Source organism: Mya arenaria, chromosome 1, assembly GCF_026914265.1.
Source record: "Mya arenaria isolate MELC-2E11 chromosome 1, ASM2691426v1".
Lineage (NCBI taxonomy): Eukaryota > Metazoa > Mollusca > Bivalvia > Myida > Myidae > Mya > Mya arenaria.
Window position 1 is genome coordinate 6,542,967 of NC_069122.1, and position 26,078 is coordinate 6,569,044.

At 35.5% G+C, this 26,078-nt stretch overlaps 1 protein-coding gene across 1 annotated transcript; it reads right to left on the reverse strand.

Moving 5' to 3' along the window:
* Positions 1-504: 504 nt before the first annotated feature.
* LOC128203691 (uncharacterized) lies at positions 505-25,386 on the reverse strand. The gene is made up of 5 exons (XM_052905251.1): positions 24,786-25,386; positions 11,353-11,420; positions 10,047-10,144; positions 6,161-6,373; positions 505-2,752 (listed from the first exon to the last, which is right to left on the reverse strand). The coding sequence occupies exons 1-5, from the start codon at positions 24,843-24,845 to the stop codon at positions 2,589-2,591; spliced, it is 603 nt and encodes a 200-aa protein (XP_052761211.1). The 5' UTR covers positions 24,846-25,386; the 3' UTR covers positions 505-2,588.
* Between the last annotated feature and the right edge of the window lie 692 nt (positions 25,387-26,078).

Genomic DNA, 26,078 nt, shown 5'->3' on the forward strand with positions numbered 1-26,078 from the left:
AAATATTTCCATAGTCTTCTGTGTGAGACCAAAAGGTCAAGATATTTCGTTCAGGTTTCAAGATTCCAAAGCTTGCATATTTTCCTTTTTACTTAGTGTTTTAAAAAAACTTAGTTCAATGTGCACTGTAGATGGATGACATATTCTTTGCAGATATCAAAGGTGATGGTCAGACAAGACCAAGGTCATGTTAACAAATGTTGAAGGTCATTTTTATGGTCGAATTTAGGTCAAAAGTCATGTTCACACATTAAGTCAATGCTGGTGGTTAAATATAAGTCAAATAAAGGCATGGTCATACACACGTCAAAGGTAATGTTCACGCATAAGTCAAAGGTCATGGTCACAAACAAGTCAACGCGTACGTTCGAATTCTCGTTACGATCTTCACTGCTCTGGATAAACGAAACTTTTTTGCACTGAAAAGCACATGGTGTAGTTCATAGGTCAATGTCATAATGAATGTAATTGTGGAAACGACAACCAAACAACAGTTTGTTTCAACTTTCAAGTCAGAATTCTTTATTTATTCAACTATCACAGTGTTGCTTTGTACAGCAATATAAACATCCATAACAGATAATCAATCTTCTGAATGGGGTTATAGAAATATACAACCATTCATCATAAAAACATACTTCTTACATCACATTTATAGCAATATTTCAACACAAACACAGAACAAAGTTTGGTGACAGTGTATGTCAAGCTAGAAATAATACAACACAATAGCAGGCCAACATTTATAAGACGCTTAGTATTAATAAATTAACAAAGAACAGTAAAGAAAACAAGTGATTGAAAAAAAATCCATTTCATGGGTCTCTTTTTAAAACATTTAATCACAAAACAACACACTCATTGGAAGAATAAAAAATTGTTGCGTCTTTTGAACAGTTTTGAAAATGCATCTCTTTGACTTGGAATTACAAAATATGGACACAGATGACTAGAAACGAATACATGGACAGTATCCACCAAATATACATGATGATAAAATATTGGAAAAGAAATTTGGATATCGATGGATAAAAGCGAAAGACTTATAATTTCTAAGTGAAATCAAAAATAGAAGTAGTTGGATTTCTTTCGATTATATCACTCGATATTAGGTATTGAATATAATATACAAAGTTTACGACATAAATGCGCCATGAAGAGAATTTGAAATATATGGCAGATATGTTAAAGGCGGAGACACAATTGGACGGAAAAATATACAATATGCTTTCTTGTAGTGAAAATATGTGTATACTTTATAAAACGTTCATGCAATACAATTTTGATAAATTAAAAATGAAAAGGATATATCATTTACATGAGTTTGAATGATTCTTAGAAATTAGGAAACAATTTACATAACTCATCTTTTATTCTTTAAAGGGACTACCTCACATTTTATAGAGTTAGACAAAGATAAAAAATATAGCGTGAAATGTACAGAAAATGCTTGTTTCAATGATAAGCATCATATAAGAGCTAGGTAATTCCTTTAAAATAATGCAGATTGTGTGTACATTGTAAATATGGCCATGCTCAAAATTGTTTGGTCATCTTGTCTGTATTTCATTTTTGTACTTTATTTAGTCTTCTGATGTATGGAGTATACAAAAAAGTTCAAAGTTCGTTAAATGTAAGTAACATAACTCTATTTCAGCAAAGGTTAAAGAAATTGCTGCCAACAATAAATCTGTGAGTCCCTTCAAATGAGTAGAATTTGTAATAGTTTTACCATTTACTTGGTCATAAATAAATAATGTGCTCATTAGAGAATACTGTTTCTCGGCAATTACAGCAGAAACATAATGGAGTGCACAGCTATAAAAAGTGTTCGAACTTATATTTTGTCCAATGGAGCGACAGTATATTTTTCTTCAAATCTGCTGTATATTTATTTTAATAAGTCAGCAGTCTACTGTTAATGACATTAATCTGGTGAATCGGTAGAATAAATAGACTAAGCCTAGTCAGTAGACAAAATATAATCGGGAACACTCAAACAGTAATACGTATGTACTTACCAAAATAAATGGTTATACAACTGCCCACAATAAACGAGTTATTTTGGTCAATACATTCTATAAATCTTTAACATTGACTTTATCAAATATAATAATTGCCTGGAATGAACACAATCTTAAAAAAAAAATCCAGGATCAATTTGACCCAATTTTCATAACAAGTTGTTCATTTTGTCTTTGTGAATCAAGCAAACAGTACAATACAAACATAACGGATGAAAATTCCACAGTTGATTATAGCAGTTAAGTTGTAAAAAGGTTAATGGTCATACATACATGTACATCGCATAAGCATAGTCAAGTTTTTTTTTAATGCATGTCACAGAAAATAAACATCGTAACGTCCATATTAAATCAATATTGTTTCCAGATTATGTCTTAACAAGTGGCACATTTCTCTGAAAATCAAGTATTGTCTAAAAACATGTCTTTCACACAATAAAGGTGTCATGCACAGTTTTGATTTTGAGCAGAACATGCCATTCCACAAAAACCACCTTTCACCATAGAGCCAATACTGAGTTACCCACCCCCTATATCACATGTAAAAAAGTTTGCCGTAGAACATCAGGATGGTCGACCGTGACCATGACTTTGGTCTAACACACCGCGTTGACCTTCATTCACCATATTCATGTGACCTTGACCTCGATCCATCATGGCAACGTCATACGAGGGCGGAAGTGGCTGGGGCGAACCGGAAATCGCCGACACCATCCGCATACTGGTCGCTGAAAAAAAACGAAATTGTGAAAGAAAACTCCAAAACATTAAGTTGCGCTTTTCTTTAAAACATGTTTCTGTAATTTGAAGAGGGGCGTAGCTAGGGCCAAATTCCAAGTACGCCCACCAAGGAATGTTTAAAAACTGTCGGATATGTGCAACATGTATTGGGTGCGGTCCCTTCCCGACGTCGTAAATTTCCGAGTAACTTGGGTGAAATGAAGCAACATCAAGGGTATCTGGTCACATTAAAGTGAGTAAACAAGGCACAAAACATCTGGAGTATTTGCACTTTTTAATGTCAAAACATTATTTTAGAACAATCCAATGTAATGTTAATTATTTAATAAATAGAGCTTCTTAAAAAATCAACGATAACAGCGTCAGATGTAGATCTTGATGATTTGGAATTTCTTTTTATACTTGGTCTGTACCCCACTTAAAGTTTAACATCATTTTTAGGCCATTTAAAAATTTCATTTTTCAAAATGGAAGTACTCCCGGGAGTATGGGAGAATGCCTGGTTACGCGCCTGTAACATAAACTGCCGTTTGATGACTATTCCACATAGTGTTATTATCGCAATTCTCTTACTAGTTAGTGTTTATGTTTTGGTTTGATTTTCTAAACGATAAGGTCGGCATGCCGGGCGCATCCCAGTACCAACTTATCGTTTAGAAGTCAAAAACTAAATACTTACTCTCTTAGCGCAAATGCCTTTCGAATGCATCTATGTATTATTTCCATTACTAAATAGAAATTTAGTGGTTGTAACCTGTTTTGTGTATTTTTGGTTTTCAGAGCTCTTCTAAATGAAATTATTTAATATTGGTCTTAATTGAATCTAAGAACGATGTAGCTAATCGGATTACTTGTTATTAACAACTGACCAATACATAAAGTTAATGATGTATGACCATAAGATTGACTTAAGTTGCATATAAAATACTATCCTTGAACCCTGATGTATTTTATTGCTTCAGCAATGTGAGATACATTTGCTAGTTGATAAACTTAAAGCAGGGATCGTGGACGAAAACACGTAATCCGTAATTTGTATTATCTGCCATTACTGTTTTGTAATAATGCATATTAATTGACCTTGATATAATTATTACCATTTATGTTGTAAGGTGACTTATAAAATATTTTGTCTATATTGCATGATATTATGTATATTGTCCATTACACATGTCACTATAATAAACAATTTTCTTATCTTATCTTATCTTATCTTATCTTACTTGAATTAACATTATACAAGAATGACCGCATTTTATTGATTATGCGGTGCCTACTTCTTAAAGCTGCACTCTCACATATTGAACGTTTTGACAACTTTTTTTATTTTTTTGTCTTGAAAGGAGCCATTTTTTGCTAAAATCCACGGAAACCAGTTATATTAGACAGCTGACAAAAAATAGATCGCATATTTTTATATCAAAAGTTCAAAAATTGATGTTTTATGCAATTTTCTTACACCGTTAGTAACGGTTTAAGCCATAAAATATTAATTTTCGAACGGAAATATGAAAATTTACGATCTGAGTTTTTGTCAGCTATCTTATATCATTGCTCTTCAGATATATACGCAAAAAATTGCCCCTTTCAAGACAAAAAATATAAAAGTTGTAAAAATGGTAAATCTGCGAGAGTGCAGCTTTAAATTGATTGCGCCATCAAACCCTGTAATAACATATTAAACAATCAAGTGTTATGAAGTTTCCTTTTTCATCAATGTTGTTCCAATTTTGAACATACTTCTATAGAAGTTATTTTTGACCATCGACCTGGTATTGATTGGCCGTTAACGGCACACAAGACCTTTCCCCGAACCGCCTTGCTTTCTCTGCAATATTTACCCGTACTTTAGTTTTACAAAGATAGTACTAAATATTGTTCCACACACGACCAAAACAGACAATGCTGTTTATATATGGAAGTGTGAAAGGTGACATTAGATAAAGAGCAAATAAACCCTTCTCGCATTTACCTGTCGCTCCTTTATTTAGCGGTGCAAGTTGTGAGGAATTAATTAATTTAAAGCGACATTCAGTGCGGTTCCAGGATTTTATGTTAGAGTTTGACTTGCGCCCTTCTCTCAGAACCGAAAATTATTTTGTTTAAATTGTTGACCAGGGGGAGGGGGTACTCGCCCCGGATATTTTAACAATTTTAAGTCCCAATTCGTGCTTAACAACATTTGTGTTGACAATGGTGACTGTGCAAAATACCGCAATTGTTTGGGGATAGGTGAGCGATGTAGGACCATAATGGTACTCTTGGAAAAACATAAAATCGTACTCAATTTACCAAATTACATTAAAACGTTCTAACTTATCTGTCAGGGTATAAAAAACTTATTTTAGTTTTCTTTTCAAGATTAAACTATTGTGCAAAAAAATGAAATTCCTAGAATTTTTTATCTGATTTGTTAAATGCTTTCCGATGGTTCAGAGATTTATCAGTGCAATAAAAATAACAGTTCACTGTTTCAAACAGTGAAAATAACAATTTGATATTGTTCACTGGTTTGCAATTTAAGCCCGCTCTTTCGCTTAAATGAAACGTCAGCGCATACAAGGCTGGGACACAAATTCAACGACGTCATGACTTTATGTTCACTTACAATTTGGCACACTACTTTTGAAATTACAATTACCTGTCATTTTGTATACTTTTAAGACAAAATAATTAAAATAATATTTCAGTGTCAGGTCGCATTTTTTACAGAGTGAACAGCAATAGCTATATTTCACCCGTGGCTACGTCATTCGAGAAATATAGCTTTTGGTGCCAACTCGGAGTGAAATAAAAACGATCTTACACTACAACAAACAGTTATCGTTTGTATGAGACGAAAGGGAAACAAACACTCTGTTCCGATTCAAATATCTAGCAATGGTTATATGTTTTTTTCTTAATTTATAAAAAAAATATTGAAGGCTGAGAATATAGGAAATTGCATCCGGTCAGCTATTTACGAATTTTTATTTCAGCCTCTAGCTTTTCTACGGCTATAAATGTAATCAATACTTTCCAGTATTAAACTCGTTAACAATAAAAGCCTTAATGATTATTAATAAGGCATGTCAACATTTTCTTTACAGGGTGAAATGAACCATTATTACAAAAGGCTCATAAATAAACTTATGAGGTTATCAATTTACCATCAAAAATCTACTCTTTAATATGGATGAAGTATTTCACAATTGAAAATTACCATCCACTTTTCAAAATCTTAGAGGATATTAGCTGATGAAAAGACAAGGCAAATATCTAACAAAAAATATCGTTAACGAATTCTATTCAGTCATTTAAATGCTCAGGCATTCAAGTTTTTACAAATATTTTATTACTTTATATTTATCAATTATACTAAATTTTAATAAAACACCATCAAGGATATGACTTACGCGGTGGTTGGTACCCATAATCGTCGTTATAGTACGGTATAATGCCGGGAACCTGGGTATTCTGGGATTGAGCGGAAGTGAGCTGGGGATTGTGGGTAGAGGAAATTCTCGTCTGCTGCATTGCTTCGTTGTAAGATGGCGGTTTATGGCTCGGCTCGGCGTAGGAGGGCGGCCCCGCAGGCACAATGTGGATTGGAATAGTACGTGTGCTTCCTGGAACAAATTGGTTTAAACATATTATTGAAAAAACATACAAAGTATGTTAGAGCATATATACAATTTCAAAATAAAGGGTTGGACTGGGAGATGGTAAACAACTTATGCACCAGTCAATTGTAACCACGGTCCCCCAAGGTCCGGGGGTATACCGGGGATAGCCGGGGAAAAGGGCCGTGTTTTTACTTTCCAGGTGGCCCCGCAGGGCCGGGTGACCGCGGTGGTTTTGTCATAGCGCCAAATTAAGCCGAAATTGGGCCTTGGGTCTCTGGGGTGCGGGGGCATTTGGCCGGGGTTTAACCATCAGTTCGTCCCCGCAGGGCGGGGATTTTACCCGGGGTTGGCTGGACCGAAAGTCAAAGTCCCGGCTATTCCCCGGACCTGGGGGGGGGGCGTGATTACAAATGACTGGTGCATTATGAAGACCTTTCGCAAAACAGATTGCATGATAATGGGAACACATCTCAAAGCACTTGCTGCATACTCGAACATTCTCTGGACGATAATTATTTACTATCATGCTATATCGGCAACTTAATTGCTAGAAAGAAACAAAAATAGTTCTAAAGGTTTAGTTTACATCATATGGCACGTGCTGTATTATGTACAAAAGTACACCGTAATTTTAGGCACTTATTGGGAACTCATTTTTGAACGACAGTAAATATCACGCAGTAAAAAAGTATTGGACAAGTAACGGCCGCATATCGTTTTGGTCAAGGAAGACCTTTTTAAAAATCAGGGGCGACTCCAGGAATTGACGTTAGAGGGGGCGTAATGAAGGAGATTAAGCTTTTGACTTGCAACCCTCCCACACAACCGACATTTATTTGGTTGTTCAAAGTGCTGGTGGGGGAACTCCCCCCAGATATTTTTTGACAAGTTCTAGTCCAAAATGGTGCATTATGGGCGTAATTTATTACTCTTTCTCCAATCAAACCTGTATTAAGTGGCCCCCTTTAGGAAAAGGTCAAAGTGGCCGCTTAAGACAGGAGGCCACTGAATCCAGCCGGTACATTCCCGTCACTTTGTATATTGAAATAAACAGTAAACTCGGACGAATTTAGTGGGGGAGGGTTCAGTTTACGCCCCACCCACTGGACTTGCTAGTGAAAATACCTTACATTAGACAGAAACGCATCATTGAAGTGCAAAAGATAATAATCATGACCTATTCAATGCAATTCACAGAGAAAGGTAATGAATGTTAACCACAGCGAAACTTTTAACTGTTTTCAATACTCCTAGAATTCTATAACGTTTTAAAAGCCCATTATAATTTAATATGCCAAGCTTTGACAGACATTGAAAGACGGAGTTCATTTGGGAATTGTTGAAAACGCTTGTTAAAAGTTGTGAATAGTTAATGTGACATGATGTCATCTATAAAGGTTATCATTCAAAATGATTCATGTACTTTAAAAATAATACAATAGTAATAGTGGCACTTGGCATGTGATTTATAAAAAAGTAAAATAATCCTGAAGAAATATGTCAGCAGGCCATGACCTATTTTAGCATTCAATAGATGGAATGACTCAAACAAATTAAAAATTCAAGCGGACGATATTTTCTGGTAAATCGTTAGTTAAATGAAGCATTTTATGAAAGCAGTTGATTTCATTGTTTTAAAAGAAGCCTCTGTTTGGCATCAATGTCAGATGATCTCTACAAATTATATACGATATAGATGTCAGATTTATGTTTTAAAATTGCAATGGTAGTTAAGTTATCTTGACAACCGCAAAACTTCATTCTATAAAGTTCTTTTAACGTGACGTACTTATTATTGACCTTTTTCTACCATTCTCAAACTAACATAATAGCTGATACAGCATACATTCAAAAGTACCGGGAAATGACCATTGTTTGAATTCAGCTGAACTAAGCAACCAGTTATAACGTGGAACATAACAATGCAATTTTGTAAAAGTAATAGATGACATGAAGTAACTTTTTAATGATTAAGAGTGGACGGAGTGAGCGTAGCGAATGAGTCCTGAATAATAATTCAAATATTACTTTTGGTTATATAACTGCATTAGAATACAACCTCATTGGCTGACATTTTGTCATCGCAAAATCTGACGCAATGAGCGTTTATCGGATGGGTGCCAGTAGGCGGACCTTAAAAACACCCGCGAAATTTGAAAACGTAATGATTTAGTCTAATGCTTAATGATTGCCTATCTGCAATTTCATTGGTTGTAATGCAGGTTGTATGCTAAAGCTTTTTCTCGACAAAAGGGCTATTTGCCCCGCTTAATTATTGTTTAGTTGGTTAAGGGTCAAGGTCAAGGTCACAACCCATTTGTATATTAATAGGAAACATTTTGCTATTAACTAGAACTGTGCAAATACGGAATAGCGAACTTGACCGTTTGCCTTTTACCACCAGGTCCCTAGCGGATAGCCGCCCACCCCAAACGTACTTGTCCAATATGGTAATTCAACTATGCATTGGATACACAAGAATGTATTTCTTACACAAAATATCTTGAGGAGTGGCTCTCAAAATTGGGCCCCAATCAGAAACCCCTCGGCCATTTTCCATCGAAAACAACCACGGATGTAACTGAATGTTTACAATGTCAAAAATCTTTACAGTTTTACTACCCTCCATGTAGATCGCGTAATAATTTCAATTTAGCAGTTAAACTTTTTAACTTTTCTCTTGGGAACTTGATTATTTATGCAATAATACACGTCACTGGCAATTAATTTAAACTACCGGGTAATACAAAATATACGTATTACTTCTACCGGCAAACATCCGAGGTTGTTTTCGATCTAAAATGGCCGAGCAGTTTCGAAAGACTTGCGCCCCATAAGTGATGTGAGACACAGCTTTACCTTTAACTATAACTTTACAACAAATACACATACAATAGTGTACACAGTAAATACCTGTACGTATGGCACGTATTGAACCTAGAAACCAAGAAAAAAAGAAAATGTGTTGTAGTTTCATTCTCTCAAAGAAATTCAGTACCATGTGATTTCTATGTAAGAGAATACTGCGCTCATGGTAATATATAATTTACGTAATGCAGACAATATTTACTTTTCATGTGGGGAAATTGCTAGGAGATAATTGCATACGTCCATCCTTTCACACGACAAAGGTAACTATATCCTATTATATTTCCAGGCTTATTCGTATTAAGATTATTTAGGTACTGCATTCATGATTTTGCCGTTTCTTGTTCCCTACTGACATGAATTGAAAAGAAGGTTTTATAAAGGAAATTGAAATAACTCTTTGAGCATGTTTTGAGCGCACTTCAAAGAATCCAGCTAAACAATTTATAATACTACACTGGTGCATTTATTTTTTTTGTGAAACAAAATTAAAGCTTTAATTAATGTTTGAAGTCATTTTGCATCTGTTCTATGAACTATTGCCGCACATCTGGAGGTGTGAGAAGTTGATCGGGGTTGGATAATAAGGCCTGTCGGAATCACGGCGGGACTGTGTTTGGTTTCAGGGTATATCGGTGTTGATTTGCAGGAATCACGGTTGTGTTTATTATGTGCTGGGAGTGGGGGATAGGGATAGGGGTAGGGGTAGTGAAGGGCATCTGGAGGGTGGGGTTGTTTTGTGTTGTTGTTTTTTTTCGTTTTTTTTTTCTCGTTTTTTTTTTTTGGGGGGGGGGGGGGAGATACTCACTTCTTCTCCGTCGCTGCCTATTCCGCTCCTTTGTTCGGTGTTTAACGTACAGCACGACGAGCACCAGAATCACCACCACGAATAGGCCTAACACGAACCTGCAATGTGATTGTACATGTCTATAATAGGTCATTATACAAGAGCGCCGCGGGGTAACATAATTGGTCTTTATATAAGAGCGCCGCGGAGTAACATAATTGGTCTTTATATAAGAGCGCCGCGGAGTAACACAATTAACCATTATACAAGAGCGCCGCGGAGTAATATATTTGGCTATAAAACAAGAGCGTTGCGGAGTAACATAAAAGGCCAGTATACAAAAGCGCCGCGGAGTAACGTAATCGGCCATTACAAAAAAGCGCCGCGGATAAGCATAATAGGTAATTATGCAAGAGTGCCGCGGACTAGCATAATAGGTCACTCTATGCAAGAGCGCCGTGGAGTTACATAATAGGTTATTATACAAGAGCGACACGGAGTAACATGATAGGTAAACTTATACAAGAGCGCCGCGGAGTAAACGCCAACAGTCGTCTGTTTGCCTTTCAGTAATCGGCCTTGCTAACCATATGCGTATTGTCTCAGGCAATATGTAAACCAACGTATGAATAGTTTGCACGATTTTTGAGTTATAACAAATGCAAATTCTATTTTATTTTTGTTTGCACAACGTCGCCGACACCAGTGACAACAGTGGCCCCAGGCTATGCTTCGGATAATAGACAAGCAAACACTGATTTATTATTAATTTGAACGACAGAACATTACTCGCTGTTGTTTGTGTAAATCTGCAAATATTTTTTATACAAATGAGTCATGAAAGTGTATGCAAAAGACGTGTCCGTTCCTTATCCATACAACAAAAGAAAACGAGTCAAACCGAAACAGTTGTACAGTCGAACCCCGTTGGCTCGAATTCGCTAGGCTAGATTCTTTTCTTGGCTCGAACTTTTTGTAAAGGACCGATTTTTTTTTTCTGAATATTAGCTTGGCTCGATTAACCCGAGAGTCGAAGTATTTTGGCCGGTCCCTGGGAGTACGAGCTAAAGGGGTTCGACTGTTATTGGTTCAAGACCCGACCAGGTGCTTTTTCTCAAAATGGCCACCAGAACTGATAACCTAAGGAATATGGACATTTCAGTGGCGTATATGTTTTTTATGCCGAAGAACCGGACACGAATACGTCAACGAAGGGAAAGACTGCCTCTTGCGTACTAATAGTTTTTTCTCAACACCAGTTGATAGTATTCACCAGCTCACCTCCCGTAATATTCAAGTAACAGCATATACATAAATTTGTGCTTACCATATGTACCAGAGCGAGTACCAGCAGCTGGAACTGTCCTTGCCGTTGTTACCACACGCAGCACATGTCTGAAAGCAGAACAGTTTAAAGGTTTACACATGTATATGTCCAGAAAGAAACTTGCTTTAAATATAGTTATGTGTAACCTTAGCGTTTTCAATAGAAACAGAAAACTGTTGTCTGTCGTTATAGAAGTTATGGCGTGTAAATAAACGAAAATATCCCGAATTCTAGTCTTTTGACCCCTCCGTGCCATTCGAATATAGAAATCGTAAGGACCATATATTTCACGTAAAAATAGGTCCTGAAAAATATTATTGGACATAAAAGTAGTTCGATATACAGGACCTAAAACAGAATGCAAAATATGTGACATGAAAGTAGTACGCATATAAACGCATGACGTAAACGCATATGACCGAAAAGTAACACGCATAACATAATAAGCTTAAAATTAGATAGCAAAATATACATAACTTAAAATAGGTACGAAGACAAAAAAGAACCTCAAATTAGTACGCAAAAATTACATGAAATAATTTAAGCAGTATGAAGGAAATGCAGAATCCACTTAAAATATTACACCGAAAGTATTCCACATGCAATTAGTACAAAGACAATATAATACATGAAGGTAAAACGCAGACAACACGTGATATAGCATTGTAGACAAATCATAATATAGCATTAACACGCAGACAATACATAACCTAACATCAGAACGCCGACAACTATACATAATCTAACATAAGTACTCAATCATTACATAATCTAACATTAGTTCGCAGACAGCACATACTCTAATAATCTTTTCTAAAACATATTTTGTACTTGTATATATGTTTCAGTTAGTTTTGTTATTGTGTTTTCTTGATGCATGTTTGGTGGGGCGCTATACACCCCACCCTAATGTTTGTTTTATATGAATAAATTTTATGGAAAAGAAAAAACAACAACACAAGTATGCAAACAATACAGGACGAAAATGTAGCACGCACACGATATTGTACCTTAAATAGTACATTGAATACAAAACCTACAAAACCTACACGTGTAGTTTGCAGAAAACAGAGGATAGTACACGTGTTTACAAACTATAGACTATTCAAGTAGCTCGCAAAAACGATGAATCTTAAAATGACAGATACAATCTTGCGTGATTAATATATACGACCATGAATATATATGACTTAAATATGTATGGGCAGAAAATAAATATCGATAATTAAAAGGAAGTGGAAACTAGCTGAACGGTAGAATGACATGGTAACGCTGTACTCGTGTAATCAATACTAGAAGCAGGCAGGCAAAACATGCATTCCGACTGGAAATCTGTGACAACTTCGCTCACATTTCATAATATTAGTTTTTCTTTTGATCACAAACGACTTATGATTACCCAGCATACATTAATATTCACTTTGATCACTTACTCTCGTGCAGTCAATTGTTTCTGTGTGACGTCTGCTCTGTTAGTTAAGCGTTCTGAAATCCTGTTGGGGATATAATTGTTCTGATGTGATTTTATAACCTTGGTCGGGAAACTGCCCATTAACAGATGCTGATGTTTACGTTGTATAAGGAAAAAAACATTGTGTGTGTGTGTTTCCTGCGATTTTTATACATTTCCTAAGTTAAACTCAAGTGTTGAATAAATAGAGCATAATTGTTTGTTTCAGTGTAAGATCGTTCTATATTTCACTGAGTGAGCACCGAAATTTATATTTCACGAGTGGCGGATCCACGAGTCTAATATTTACTTTCGGTGTTCACGAGGTAAATATAAAGATATTATATCACGTTGTCAACAAAGCAAAAATTTGACAATTTATTATCCGAAATTTCGAGAAAAAAAACTCAAATTAACCCGTCAATGTGTATATACAATGCAAACAACTTAAGAAACTATTTGTTTTCCCTTTTATCCTTAATTTTGTTTTGCTCTTCTGTTATAACAATTTGCTGCCTTAATTCATGTCTTTGCATATGTTGTAACTGCTACGAACATGCATAAATGTTTCATGCAATAACAGTGTTGAGTTGAGTTTATATTTGGTGTTTTTTGATGCATTCGTCAGAATCAATCCATGTAAAGTTATTGAACAGAAAATTTGAAAAATCTTCGATTGCCATGGGTCCAAACATAGTTGTAAACACCAAGGTTGTGCTACCATTTTACCACTTTTAACAAGAACGTGTGGAAAAAAGAATGACTGAAATATACTCTATGAAACTATTTTTTGGTGCATTCGACAGAATCCATACAAACGATATACGTAAAATTATGAACAGACAATCCGAAAAATCCTTGGTTGCCATTTGCCCAAACAAAGATACAAACACCAAGGCTGTGCTACCATATCATCACTGGCACTTTTTGACAAAAAAGTGTAGAAAAAAAGAATGACTGAAATATATTATGAAACTATTTTTGGTGCATTCGACATAGTCCACGGAAACGATCTACGTACAATTATTGAACAGAAAATTTGAAAAATCCTCTTTTTGTCATTTTTCGAGATTTATAAAACAAATATAAATTATGCTTCTCTTAACATTCCAAACTTGTGTCTGTCATATTAACTATGTCACGCAGTTATTTCATGAACATTGATTTATAATATTGACATAAAGATTTATCCCACAAATTATCTGTAAGTTTCTGAAAGCCCAAGTCTTTTGATAAGACATAATGATCTATTTAGTTCAAGGGTGACGTGAGAATGCATTGAAAAAAGAGAACTACTTGCTGTACAAAGGGTGTCATTGAACGATATCAATAGACTGAAATTGCCTGATATTTGTTATAGAATTTCGAACATTTCAAAATGAAGCTTTTATGCTACTCTGGTAACGCCTTTTAAAGCTATTTTATGTTGACAGAGAATATCACGACCTGAAGGCTATCTGATTGTGGAAATCCCGAGGGTCGGGGATGTGCCAAGCATTAATAACATCGTAAATCTCAGCCAAGTTTATTTCCAGGGTCACGTTCTAAACAGTCCAAACAGGTCAGTCAAAACCATACTGTCTAAATTCTCGTATGTATGTATGTCAATCACCGAACCGTACCCTTCCCCACCCCCACCAAGAGTGGGCAAACTATTGACGGGTGCATATTTTTCAAAATTGGTTAGGTTATTATAATAATGCACTGACTTGACATTATGGAGAGAAGGCAAGAACGTGGACAGACGAACGAACATTTTTAACACGAACACAATACTGTTTCTTTGCTGCAAGTCAGCATATACTTCTGTCTTGGCGACTTCAGGGCTAAGTGATACCATATATATAGACTGTATAATTATGATTCCTATTAAGACCAAGAACGTGACATGAAGATAGTTCGAATGAACCTTACATAATACCTAGGTGTTTATATTTATATGTATACTTCTTGGACAACATAGTGAAACCATGTACTGACTTTTGAATTTCATATTCAGACCAAGCACGCGACATGATTACGATGGCTTGTCAGACGAGCCTTTTAGAAAACATCAGTATTTATATGCATATTTAAGCTCTAATATTTCTTTCTCAATTTAGATTATGTTGCCTTGATTACTATCAATATCAGGTAGCTGATCACCAAGGTAACATTATGGCGCTAAAAAGAATAATACAGGAAACATCTGTGTTTGCAAAGAAAACATTTAGTCGGTATTCTCGATTTGCTCCTATATAATAGTCATTATGTATTAACACGTATTGATATTTCGTACAAGATAACACTGTTTGATGGCACACTGTAATGTTTGCTTAACATGATTTTGCTGATTTTTGGAAAGGCAAGGTTTGCACGTGCCTGGCATAATGAAATTGATTAATATATTATGTTTTGTCAACAAAATATATTTGTGATTGCACATGAACAAGGACACATTCGAAACCTCTCTGCTCATGACTAACAAATGCGTAAAGATATGATACTGGCGTCAATTTATAGCTGACGTCTGTATCGTTTAATAGCGTGAATAGACGGATACATGCCTCAATTTCACGAAAATACTTAAATCAAATCTCAATCTCAGTCTGTAATAATTGCAATTACAACCATTTGTGTATGTAGAGATGATCATGACAACACAGTTTATCAGTAGATCTAACAGCATGCGATCATACATATCCATACAATACCACATTAAACTTTTCACTGTCTTGACTCAAACAATTTTTATCTAAATTATTGATGGTCTAGAAAATCACTTTGGTGGTGTTTCTAAAGGCACTCTATGACGCTATTTAAAGGTACGTATTATTGATGGTCTAGAAAATCATTTTGGAGGGGTTTCTAAAGGCACGCTATTTAAAGGTACGTTGTAACTGAATGTCAAGTTCCCGGATGTGGTCCAGGTTGCACTCTCTATATTTGAAATTGAGAATACTACTTTAGGTAAATGATTATGTGGTTAAAGTCTGAGTAATGAAAATTATGAACAGTTGTTATACTTTGAATTCAGTTCAATAGCAATAACTACAACCAAAAAGAAATAAAATAGGAATATCTCAGAGATTATTTTCTGCTGGATTATACTTTAGCTTACTTCCGACCTAATGCAAATGATTTAATTAAAAAAATTAAGGTGCTTAACATCAAAACGATTGAAATTCCTAAACGGAAACATGACATACCTTTTTATTGGATTTGACCGCAATTTTAAGAAAAGGAATAGTTGTCATATGAATTGGCATTTTTTCAGTCTAAAAGTGGCTTATTTACATTAAAAGGTATAAGAACATTGATAAGTAGTCTGAAACCTCAACATAAGATCAATTATACATGGCCTCGCATAGGTCTGTCACAATGTCATCAAGAAACAGTTCTGTTTGTTTGACATCAAGAATCAGAACTGTTTGATATATTAGATCTTGAACCGCTCTCAGAGCTAGATATCGATATAATCGATATCTTCTGAAGTCCTTATGATAACATTGAGATGAATGGGGTAAAAGGTAAAATTCATTGATGGAAAGATTTTCGATTGACTGGGAGAAGATAACAGGGTTTATATTCTATTCCACCTTGTTCAATAATTTACTGTACCAGGAGTGCATGGCTACTATTATCTTTTTAATTAGAAGAACATGCCAAACGCGCATGCATAATGACCCTTTTAAAAGAATGCATATTGATTAAAGGTAATGGTTAGGTCTTACAAAACATGTTTGCATCCGGCTTCCGACCTACCCTATATTTTTTACCAGTCCCTGATTTTTTTTCTTGGCAGTAGGCAAATAAATCTTACTAAGTTTTAATCCTTTTCGAACACATCTGCGATAGTTGCTACATGTGAAAGACGCGTACATGCTGAGTTTAAAACTATGTTGTTGTTTTTGACCTTTAAACCTTTTCGTTTACCCTTTAAAATGATGTTGTTTATGACCGATTGCTCTTTCTGTTCATAACTATATTGTTGCTTCTGACCTATTTCCAATTCACATCAAATGTAGGTTAGTTTATCTGACCTTTTGTTCGTTTAATTCTACGTTGCTGTGACTTACCTAATGCCTTTTCCATTCAAAACTATGTTATTGTTTCTGACCTAATGCCTTGTCCATTCAAATCTATGTTGTTGTTTCTGACCTGTTCCTTTTCCATTCAAAGCTATGTTGTTGTTTCTGACCTAAGTCCTTTTCCATTCAAATCTATTTTATTGTTTCTGACCTAGTGCCTTGTCCATTCAAATCTATGTTGTTGTTTCTGACCTTTTCCGTTTCCATTCAAAGCTATGTTGTTGTTTCTGACCTAATGTCTTTTCCATTCAAAGCTATGTAATTGTTTTTGACTGAATGCTTTTTCCATTCAAAGCTATGTTATTGTTTCTGAACCAACGCCCTGTCCATTCAACGCTATGTTATTGTTTCTGACTTAGTGCCTTTTCCATTCAAATCTATGATAAAGTTTCTGACTAAATGCCTTTTCCATTCAAATATATGTTATTGTTTCTGACCTAATCTTTTCCATTCGAAGCTATGTTATTGTTTCTGACCTAATGCCCTGACCATTCAACGCTATGTTATTGTTTCTGACCTAATGCCTTTTCCATTCAAAACTGTGTTATTGTTTCTGGTCTAATGCCTTTTCCATTCAAAACTTTGTTATTGTTTCTGACCTAATGCCTTTTCCATTCAAAACTATGTTATTGTTTCTGACCTAATGCCTTTTCCGCTCAAAACTATGTTATTGTTTCTGACCTAATGCCTTTTCCATTCAAAACTATGTTATAGTTTCTGACATATTGCCTTTTCCGCTCAAAACTATTTTTTTGTATCTGACCTTTTGCCTTTTCCATTCAAAACTATGTTATTGTTTCTGACATATTGCCTTTTCCGCTCAAAACTATGTTATTGTTTCTGACCTAATGTCTTTTCCGTTGAAAACCGTGTTGTTTATTTATTTTGTTCAGCCTTCGTCATAATTCAAAGACAAAATACATTCAAGTTAATGATATGAAACTCGGTGCATGTTGACAGAGACATTATTCGCATGCAGAGCAAGACCAATAACTCTTGTTGTAATAATTTTTGACATTTGCTCCCTTTCTTTGACTGAAAAAAACATCAGACGAGCGATGGGTTTCTCGGCGCTTGTGTTACCGTGTGCAGACGAGCGATGGGTTTCTCGGCGCTTGTGTTACCGTGTGCAGACGAGCGATGGGTTTCTCGGCGCTTGTGTTACCGTGTGCAGACGAGCGATGGGTTTCTCGGCGCTTGTGTTACCATGTGCAGACGAGCGATGGGTTTCTCGGCGCTTGTGTTACCATGTGCAGACGAGCGATGGGTTTCTCGGCGCTTGTGTTACCATGTGCAGACGAGCGATGGGTTTCTCGGCGCTTGTGTTACCATGTGCAGACGAGCGATGGGTTTCTCGGCGCTTGTGTTACCGTGTGCAGACGAGGTTGATATGAAATTTGTTGCATTTTTATATTAACGACTTAAATGTACTTTACGACGGAAAAGCCGTGTGAGGTTAAATAAACATAACTGTTTTCGTTTCCCTTCTTAATGAGATTTATAACAGAAAACATAATCCCTAATTATAGGTAAAGATAATATTGAATGTCGCCTTAAGTAAATTTCACCACTCAAATAAATATTGCCGTTTAATCGCTTAAAAATGGCTCTAGTTTGAGTACAATAAAGGAGAAACTTTGAGAGTTCTGTATTTATTTAAGATAGTCGTATCTTGGGTTTTATTCATGGTTTGTTTGAACAACACCTCCTTTCGGGATGAGATATTTGAAAAGGTAAATTATTACCAAATGTAACTTCCCGGTAAAGTGCTTGCAGACTAGATTGTTTTTGTTATTGTTGAATGTTTCAGACAGGCGGATAAGCGCCAAGTTTTCCGTGCACTCTATTTCGTTTCATGGTATACCTTCTTCTTTTCTTAATTTAAAGGTCTACCCGCGCGCTATAATCGCGGCTAGATGACTTGACCCCGTGACATCCACCAGTGTGACTTAATCAAATTTTGAAGTCAATGGATTAATTTTACCCCCACCTCGTCACAAAGACCTGCGATGAATGACATCTAGAGTAGTCCCACAGCTCTGACTATTGTCGATCCATATATTGGGCTGTCACGTCACACTATATAATATTTTTTTTTATTTTATTTTAATTTGTACATTTAATAAACAGTACATACAAGTGCATTGCCACTCTAGTAAGGGCTATAAGAGTTTACCAATTTTATAATACAACTAAGACGCATATCAATACATATTTTTACAAATACGCGCAAAATACCCTTGCTAATCCCATTTTAAACGAGTTTAGCACAAAGGGGGCGACAGTGACCGTTTGTACAATATACGTATAAATACGTTTAATTTGTTAAACATGAAGTATAACCTTTACTTAAAGCGTGTCTTAAAAGTAATTTTGTATATCAGTGTGTGTATACCACGTGATAAATTGTGTCATAAATGCTACGTCGGAAGGCAATATTTTGATTTGAAAAAAAGACTTTAAACAAAGATAACTTCACTATTTCTTCACCATTTTAAATGAAAGAAAGCGCAGTCTACGCCGCTTACGGAGCCCTGCCTTCGGCCTTTAACCATAGTTTGATTGCGAGTTTAATTTCTTTAAACACTTCGACAAACCTTTTCACAATACGGCCGTCTGACGGAGCACTGTCAAAACATGATTTTGGAAACAGGTTTGTCGAAGTGTTTGATGAAACTAATGACTTTATCAAACTTCGGTAATAAAACAAATGCGGAGCTCTATAAGCGGCATAGACTGGCCTTTATTTCATTTAAAATGGTGGTGTAAAAGAAAAGTTATCTTTGATTTAAGTGTTTATTTTCAGCTAAATGCTGCCTTCGGACATAGCATATATGACGTAATTTATCACGTGGTATACACACTGTATATTGTACCCCAATATGAATATACATTTACCGATTTTTGTCTCAAAGACGAAGGATTTTCCAAATCGAATGACGGAGGATCGAATATATACTTATATACACCGTATACTTCTAAGGAATAATCTTCTGTCAGATATGACTAAAAGAGTAGAAAAAATCTGTGTTGCTTTTTACAATAAGGCATGTTTAGTTCTTTTAAAAAATGTCAATATACATATGGTATCAGTCTTTTATTTTCACTGGTCTGACCAAAGTTCTTTGCTGAATGACTCCATTTGCCTTCTATAAATATGTTCGTAATTCGTTTAAAGCTGCAATCTCACAGATATACCATTTTTACAACTTTTTTCGTCTTGGAATGAGCAATTTTTCGGGTAAATATCTGCAAATCAATGATATAAGACTGCTGACAAAAAATCAGATCGTAGATTTTGATATTTCCGTTCGTAAATTAATGTTTTATGGCTTCAAACATGCTAATATTGAGTAAATTTGACTTTAAGTACTGTTATTATATACACGCTTTAGGTATGACGTCTCATGAATCATAGCTTTAAAAGCGTTATTTAAATAATATTTTCTCGCCATTGATAGATGTGCACGTAGTTAAGAATCCAATTTTGTACTTTTTCAATTGATTAAGCTTTTATCGTAAAATCGGTCGTGATTTTAAAGCTGCACTCTCACAGATTGAACGTTTTGATAACTATTTTATTTTTTGTCTTGGATCGAGCCATTTTTTGCGAAAATCCACGGAAACCAGTGCTACAGTGCTAAGACTGCTGACAAAAATAAGATCGCAGATTTTTATATTTAAGTTCAAAAATTGATGTTTTATGCATTTTTCTTAAACCGTTATTAACGGTTTAAGCCATAAAACATTCATTTTCGAACGGATGAAAATCTACGATCTGATGTTTTGTCAGCAATCTTACATCATTGGGTTGCAGATATTTACGTAAAAATTTGCTCTTTCCAAGACAAAAAATAAAAAAAGTTGTAAAAATGGTATATCTGTGAGAGTGCAGCTTTAAAGTAAAAAAGTTAATCATAATAATGCATTAATATTATTTTGTTGTTGTTGCATTAATTGTATAGTGTGCCCTTTTTATAAAACATTCAACATCATGCCATTGTTAAAAGATTAGTTTAAAAAGGCAGTCTTTTTTCTGGGGAATTTTGGAATTTTTCGAAATATGACCCAATTTCCAATGGCAAAATTGACTTTGCAAGAAATTTGAAACCCTCACGGATGTTTAAGAAAAAGAATCAATGCTTGCGTTATAAGAATCAAAGTATTTAATCTTTAAAACCCGAAACTGATTTGAAAATACCCAAAAATGTGAACAATGTGAAATGTGAGCTGAATTCAATGTCAAATCATTGATATCAGGAAGTGATTAATTCAAATATGTATGCATTTCGTGCACCAACAGTCTGTCAACATTATATTTTTGTAAAATTGTATACATCTTAAAGTCAACAGGGTTCTTTAAACCGGTAAGTACAGGTTATTGTATTATTTCTGGTCCAAATAAACATTGTTATTGCCAACTTTTAAGAACAAAATAACTCATGATTTTATGAACGTATGGCTGAACAATAACAATAATACTCAAATACTGCTTCGTGAAATACTCATACCACTTGATGTTCGTTCAAAGTTATCAAAATTGTAATTTAACCATTTAATTAGATCTAAAATTCCACATATGACTATAACGCATATTTTGCAATCGATTGGCAGTTGTTAGTATGTACTTACAAAAATAAATGATTCGATGAGACATAAACAATCTTTAACTTTTTAGTGGTCTACATTTAATTGTGTTAACTTCCTACTAAACACGGTTTATATCTATCGTTTCACCTGATTTAAATAAATAAACGTGGGCCTGCTGATCTACTGAAATAAATCTGTTTGGGAAACTTGAAAATATCGCCTTTCCATTGGACAAAAAATGCTGACCACTAAACAGTTTTGATGACTCGTTTTAGGGACGAAAATGCAAAATTTCATAAATTCGTCGGAGCAGGGTTGCCTCCATATTTGAACGTTTTCTTGTGTATGAATCAGACATTGAAACGGTATGTACGAGTATAATTTACAAAATAGCGACGTTGATGATTATAAATTCATGAAGTATATAAACTATGACCAAACGTTGCCCATACCCACTACAACTTATATTTTCATAACATAAGTTAATGACTTTAGCTATTTTTAGAAGATTATCCGCTATGCGGTTTTACGATTGACGATATCATGGACCTATAAACCATGGATTGGCAACTCTCATCTGTGTTAATGCGATCATCTCAAACTCACGCGTGCAGCGGGATTTCATTCCGAGATCTTACCGTGTGGTCATTTTCGAGACGTCCGACATCGGCCGAATATATACATGTGGGAAAACATTAATTAAAATTGACTTAAATGCGTGGTACTTTTATTTGAGTTGATAATAGTCCAATGGAATCTGATTAAAATCACAGTTATTAATTATAATTAAATCTATAACGAACAAGGCATTATTAGCAGAGTTGGCGGAAATAACCGAAGATTGCCGTTAATCACCGATCGGAGATTCGGCGGAATTTTTCGATATTTGCCGAGTGCGCGCTAAGGATTGTGGGTAAATTATTATTTCTTATCGTTTCACCGATATGGGGCAGTTGCCAATCCATGCTTTATAGGTCCGTGACGATATTACTTTTATTCTGATGTTACTTGCTGATGATATGGTTATTTTGGGGAAAGGAATGTTGACGACCTACACTATAGTCTAAAAATAGTAACATGAATACTGTATTAAATGGGTCTATAAGTAAATATAGATATAACAATGTTCAAGGGTTTTCGTAAAAGGGCAAAGTACGTAACAACGAAAATGGTTATACGACACTAAAAACATTGAAACGGTTAATAATTTGAATTACGTTGGTACTGTTTTTAACTTTACCGGATCTTTTATTTTAAACCTAGAAACCATTTTAGTGAAGGGTCTACAGGCACTAAATGTTCTTATCAATAATACTAAACCTTATAATTTCAAACTGTCACGTTGAATTATGGATGTGAACTTGAGGGGTTTTCCAAATCGAAAGAAATTGAACGTCAGTGTTTTTTTTTCACTTTTAGGGGAATGGGGCCAGGGCCCGTCAGGAGGGGAAAATCGCGTCGTAAAAGGGCAAAAAGGGGAAAATGTATAAATGCAAAAATCATTAAAGCTTTGCCTTCCTCTTTAATAAATTGATCATATGCATATACACAACAAGATCAAAGTGAAAGTGAAAGCAATCTACAAAGCAATATCTCTTTGTTTCATATTGTAAAGGTTGATTATGTTGGCAATGTCCCCTGCTGACAGTTCTTTTGGCACTCTCATACATATTCTTATAAGACGCACCTTTCATTATCACTATCAGACGACGATTCACCGCAATCCGAATGAGATTTATCATCACTGAAAGTTTCAGAGCTGGTTTAAGAAGTGCTACAAACGCTGGTGCTGCTGCTAGCAGGCGCAATAGACATACAAGATTGTTTAAATAAAACATCTATCTTCTTCGAGCCGGCAGCAGCCTATTTGTCAATCTTTTTGGTGTAAAATTTCGCGTTGTGCGACATTTTGATTTTGAAGATTGACGGGACGCTTGTTTTTTCGTATAATCGTAATATAATTAATTTTCCGAGCGCTTGAACGATACCGATCAATCAAGGGAGACTAGCACGTATGATCACTACGTGTAAAATGCGGCGCCAAACTGCGTTTACCGTATTGAAAAGTGCCGTAATTACGATCGGCAAAGTTATTTTAGAGGACGATTTTGACATCGTCGGGAGGGGAATTTTTTACTGAAATAGGGGAAAAATATATACTTTTTGGAGAGGGGAATGGGGCCGAATTTCGGCCCCAAATCAGGCCTAAAAAAACACTGAACGTATTCACTTAAAGTTTTGCAAAAAAAAATACTTGGTGTTAAAACGAGCACATGTAATATGGTGAAATATATAGATACATATTGTGTGTAAATTGGTATGCCAGACTTATACAATTTTGGTGTAAGACTATTTCTTCAGGTAACATCATAATAATAAAGCTATACTATGATATGTAAGGAAGTCTAGAAAATCGTGATAATTAGACTATTGGTGTTTATATGTAGGGCTTCTCTTATGAGAGAATAAATCCGTCGTCAGCAACCACGGTTCTTTCCTCCGTTAAATTTCATAAATACACTGATAAAAGACAAATACAATGTCATGTAGACATCATTCAAAATGAACTTTGGATCAAGTCCGACAATAGGGGCGGGTTTCCTGTCCTCTCAGAAAGAACGCCAAAAGTTCAAACCAGGAAACACACACCGGCCTAAGTGTTGCCCATATCAGCATCACCATCATGAACTAATAGTGCGTTTTCTCACCTCTTTGTGAATGTAGCCAGAGCGTATTTAATTGTGAAACTTTAAACTGTGTTAAAGCCAAATATGTGAAGCATTGATTGTTGGGACGTTGCTAGAAATGGGACTTCTTTACTGAAAGACATCCTGAAACTGCACTCTCACAGATTGGCCGTTTTGGCTTTTTTTTCCTTATTTATCAGATCGCATTTATATATTATTTTATATTAAGTACGTTCAAAAAAACTCATTTTTCTTAAGGCGTTAGTAACACTTTAACCATGAAACATTCATTTCCGAACGTAAATATGAAATGCAGAGATCTGATCGTTTGTCAGCAGTCTAATACCACTGGTTTCCAGAAATTTACGCAAAAATTGACTCATTCCAAAACAAAAATAAATAAATAAAAGTTGTCAAAACGGTCAATCTGTGAGAGTGCAGCTTTAAGGAATGAATTTACGATATTCCATTGACAAAATGAAATCTGAAATTAATTAACTGAAATGATTTAAAATATTTGGTACCACTTCTGTGAAAAAGGCAGTATTTTTTAAATGTTGCAATTGCGGTAGACATTTTTGGTAGAGAATATCACTGACTATTGTGACTAACATTTGTTTATCCACATTTTCTTACCGAAAGAGCGAGCGATGTGAGGAAAACGGTCGTAAGCTTGTCATATTTAACATCATACATCCTCTATCATAGTTGATCCAGGCTGCTCCCACATTTATCCGGTAATAGGGTATATCCGAAACACAGTCTACATCCCAACAAGAACTACACTCACACTTAATGTTGTAATGTCATTTGCTTTTATTATCATACGAGCTTTGATGATTTCTTATTACAATCCTTAAATTTAAACTCTCAAATGGTTGAAGTCGATGAGTTTAAGTAAGTCTGAGACACTATGTGACAGAATTGTTAAAAGTATATCCCTTCAATATAAACCATTTACTTTTAACACCGTAACTCCAAAGGCAACGCAATTATTCAAAGACTCGTTAGATAAAGGCCACAGATAAATGAAATAAAACAAACTGAAAGTATTTATAATGCATATCTGTCAAACAAAAACTACAGATGTTATCAAAGTATTGGAGCCATACCTGCTCCGTACACACTGGATATACGTACAATCAAAGCAAGGTAGTTTAAGCCGCCTAGGTAAAAATCAATGGTTTTATTTCTGTGCGGATCCATATTATTGAATTGTTAAACATTAGACTAAAACTTCACGTCAATAATTGAAGGTAACGGCTTAAGGTAAATGCATTCAATAGAAGCCGCTGTCCTATTGATATATTTATTGGAGGTGAAAGACGACAAAGTGGTTTGGCATTTTAAGTAATTTTGTTCATATTAAATATAAGTGTATTGGTATACACCATTTTCTTGTAGATTTATGTAATGTACCAGTCAATTGTAACCACGACCCCCCCCCCCCCCCAGGTCCGCGGAATAGCGGGGACTTTGACTTTCGGTCCAGCCAAGCCCGGGTAAAATCCCCGCCCTGCGGGAACAACCTGCTGGTAACCCCCCCCCCCCGCCAAATTCCCCCGCACCCTAGGGACCCTACGTAAGGCCCAGTCCCCGCTATATTTGGCGTGAAGACAAAACCACCGGTTTCACCCGGCACCGCGGAGCCACCTGGAAGGTAAAAACACGGCCCGTTTCCCCGGCTATCCCCGGTATACCCCCGGACCTGGCTGGGGGCCGTATTTACAATTGACTGGTGCACATTGTTTATTGTTTATTGAAATTAAATGTTCAAGCTTAATAGCGCAGAAGAACGCTTGATTTTTATAAAGTCTTCCAATATAAGGCCCGGTCACACCGCCCGAACTATGTTGGAGCGTTCCTTGAACGGTAGGGAGAGGGGACCGAATTTCGACAACGCTCGTCACCGCGCACAAAATGGGAAAA

What these genes read in the sequence shown, in the direction of transcription:
- LOC128203691 (XM_052905251.1), bottom strand. Translation starts at nt 24,845, where the DNA reads ATGTATGATGTTAAATATGACAAGCTTACGACCGTTTTCCTCACATCG. An exon ending in TCACATCGCTCGCTCTTTCG is followed by an intron (nt 11,421 to 24,785) that starts GTAAGAAAATGT and finishes TTCTGCTTTCAG; the next exon opens with ACATGTGCTGCGTGTGGTAA. An exon ending in TAGGCAGCGACGGAGAAGAA is followed by an intron (nt 6,374 to 10,046) that starts GTGAGTATCTCC and finishes AATTTGTTCCAG; the next exon opens with GAAGCACACGTACTATTCCA.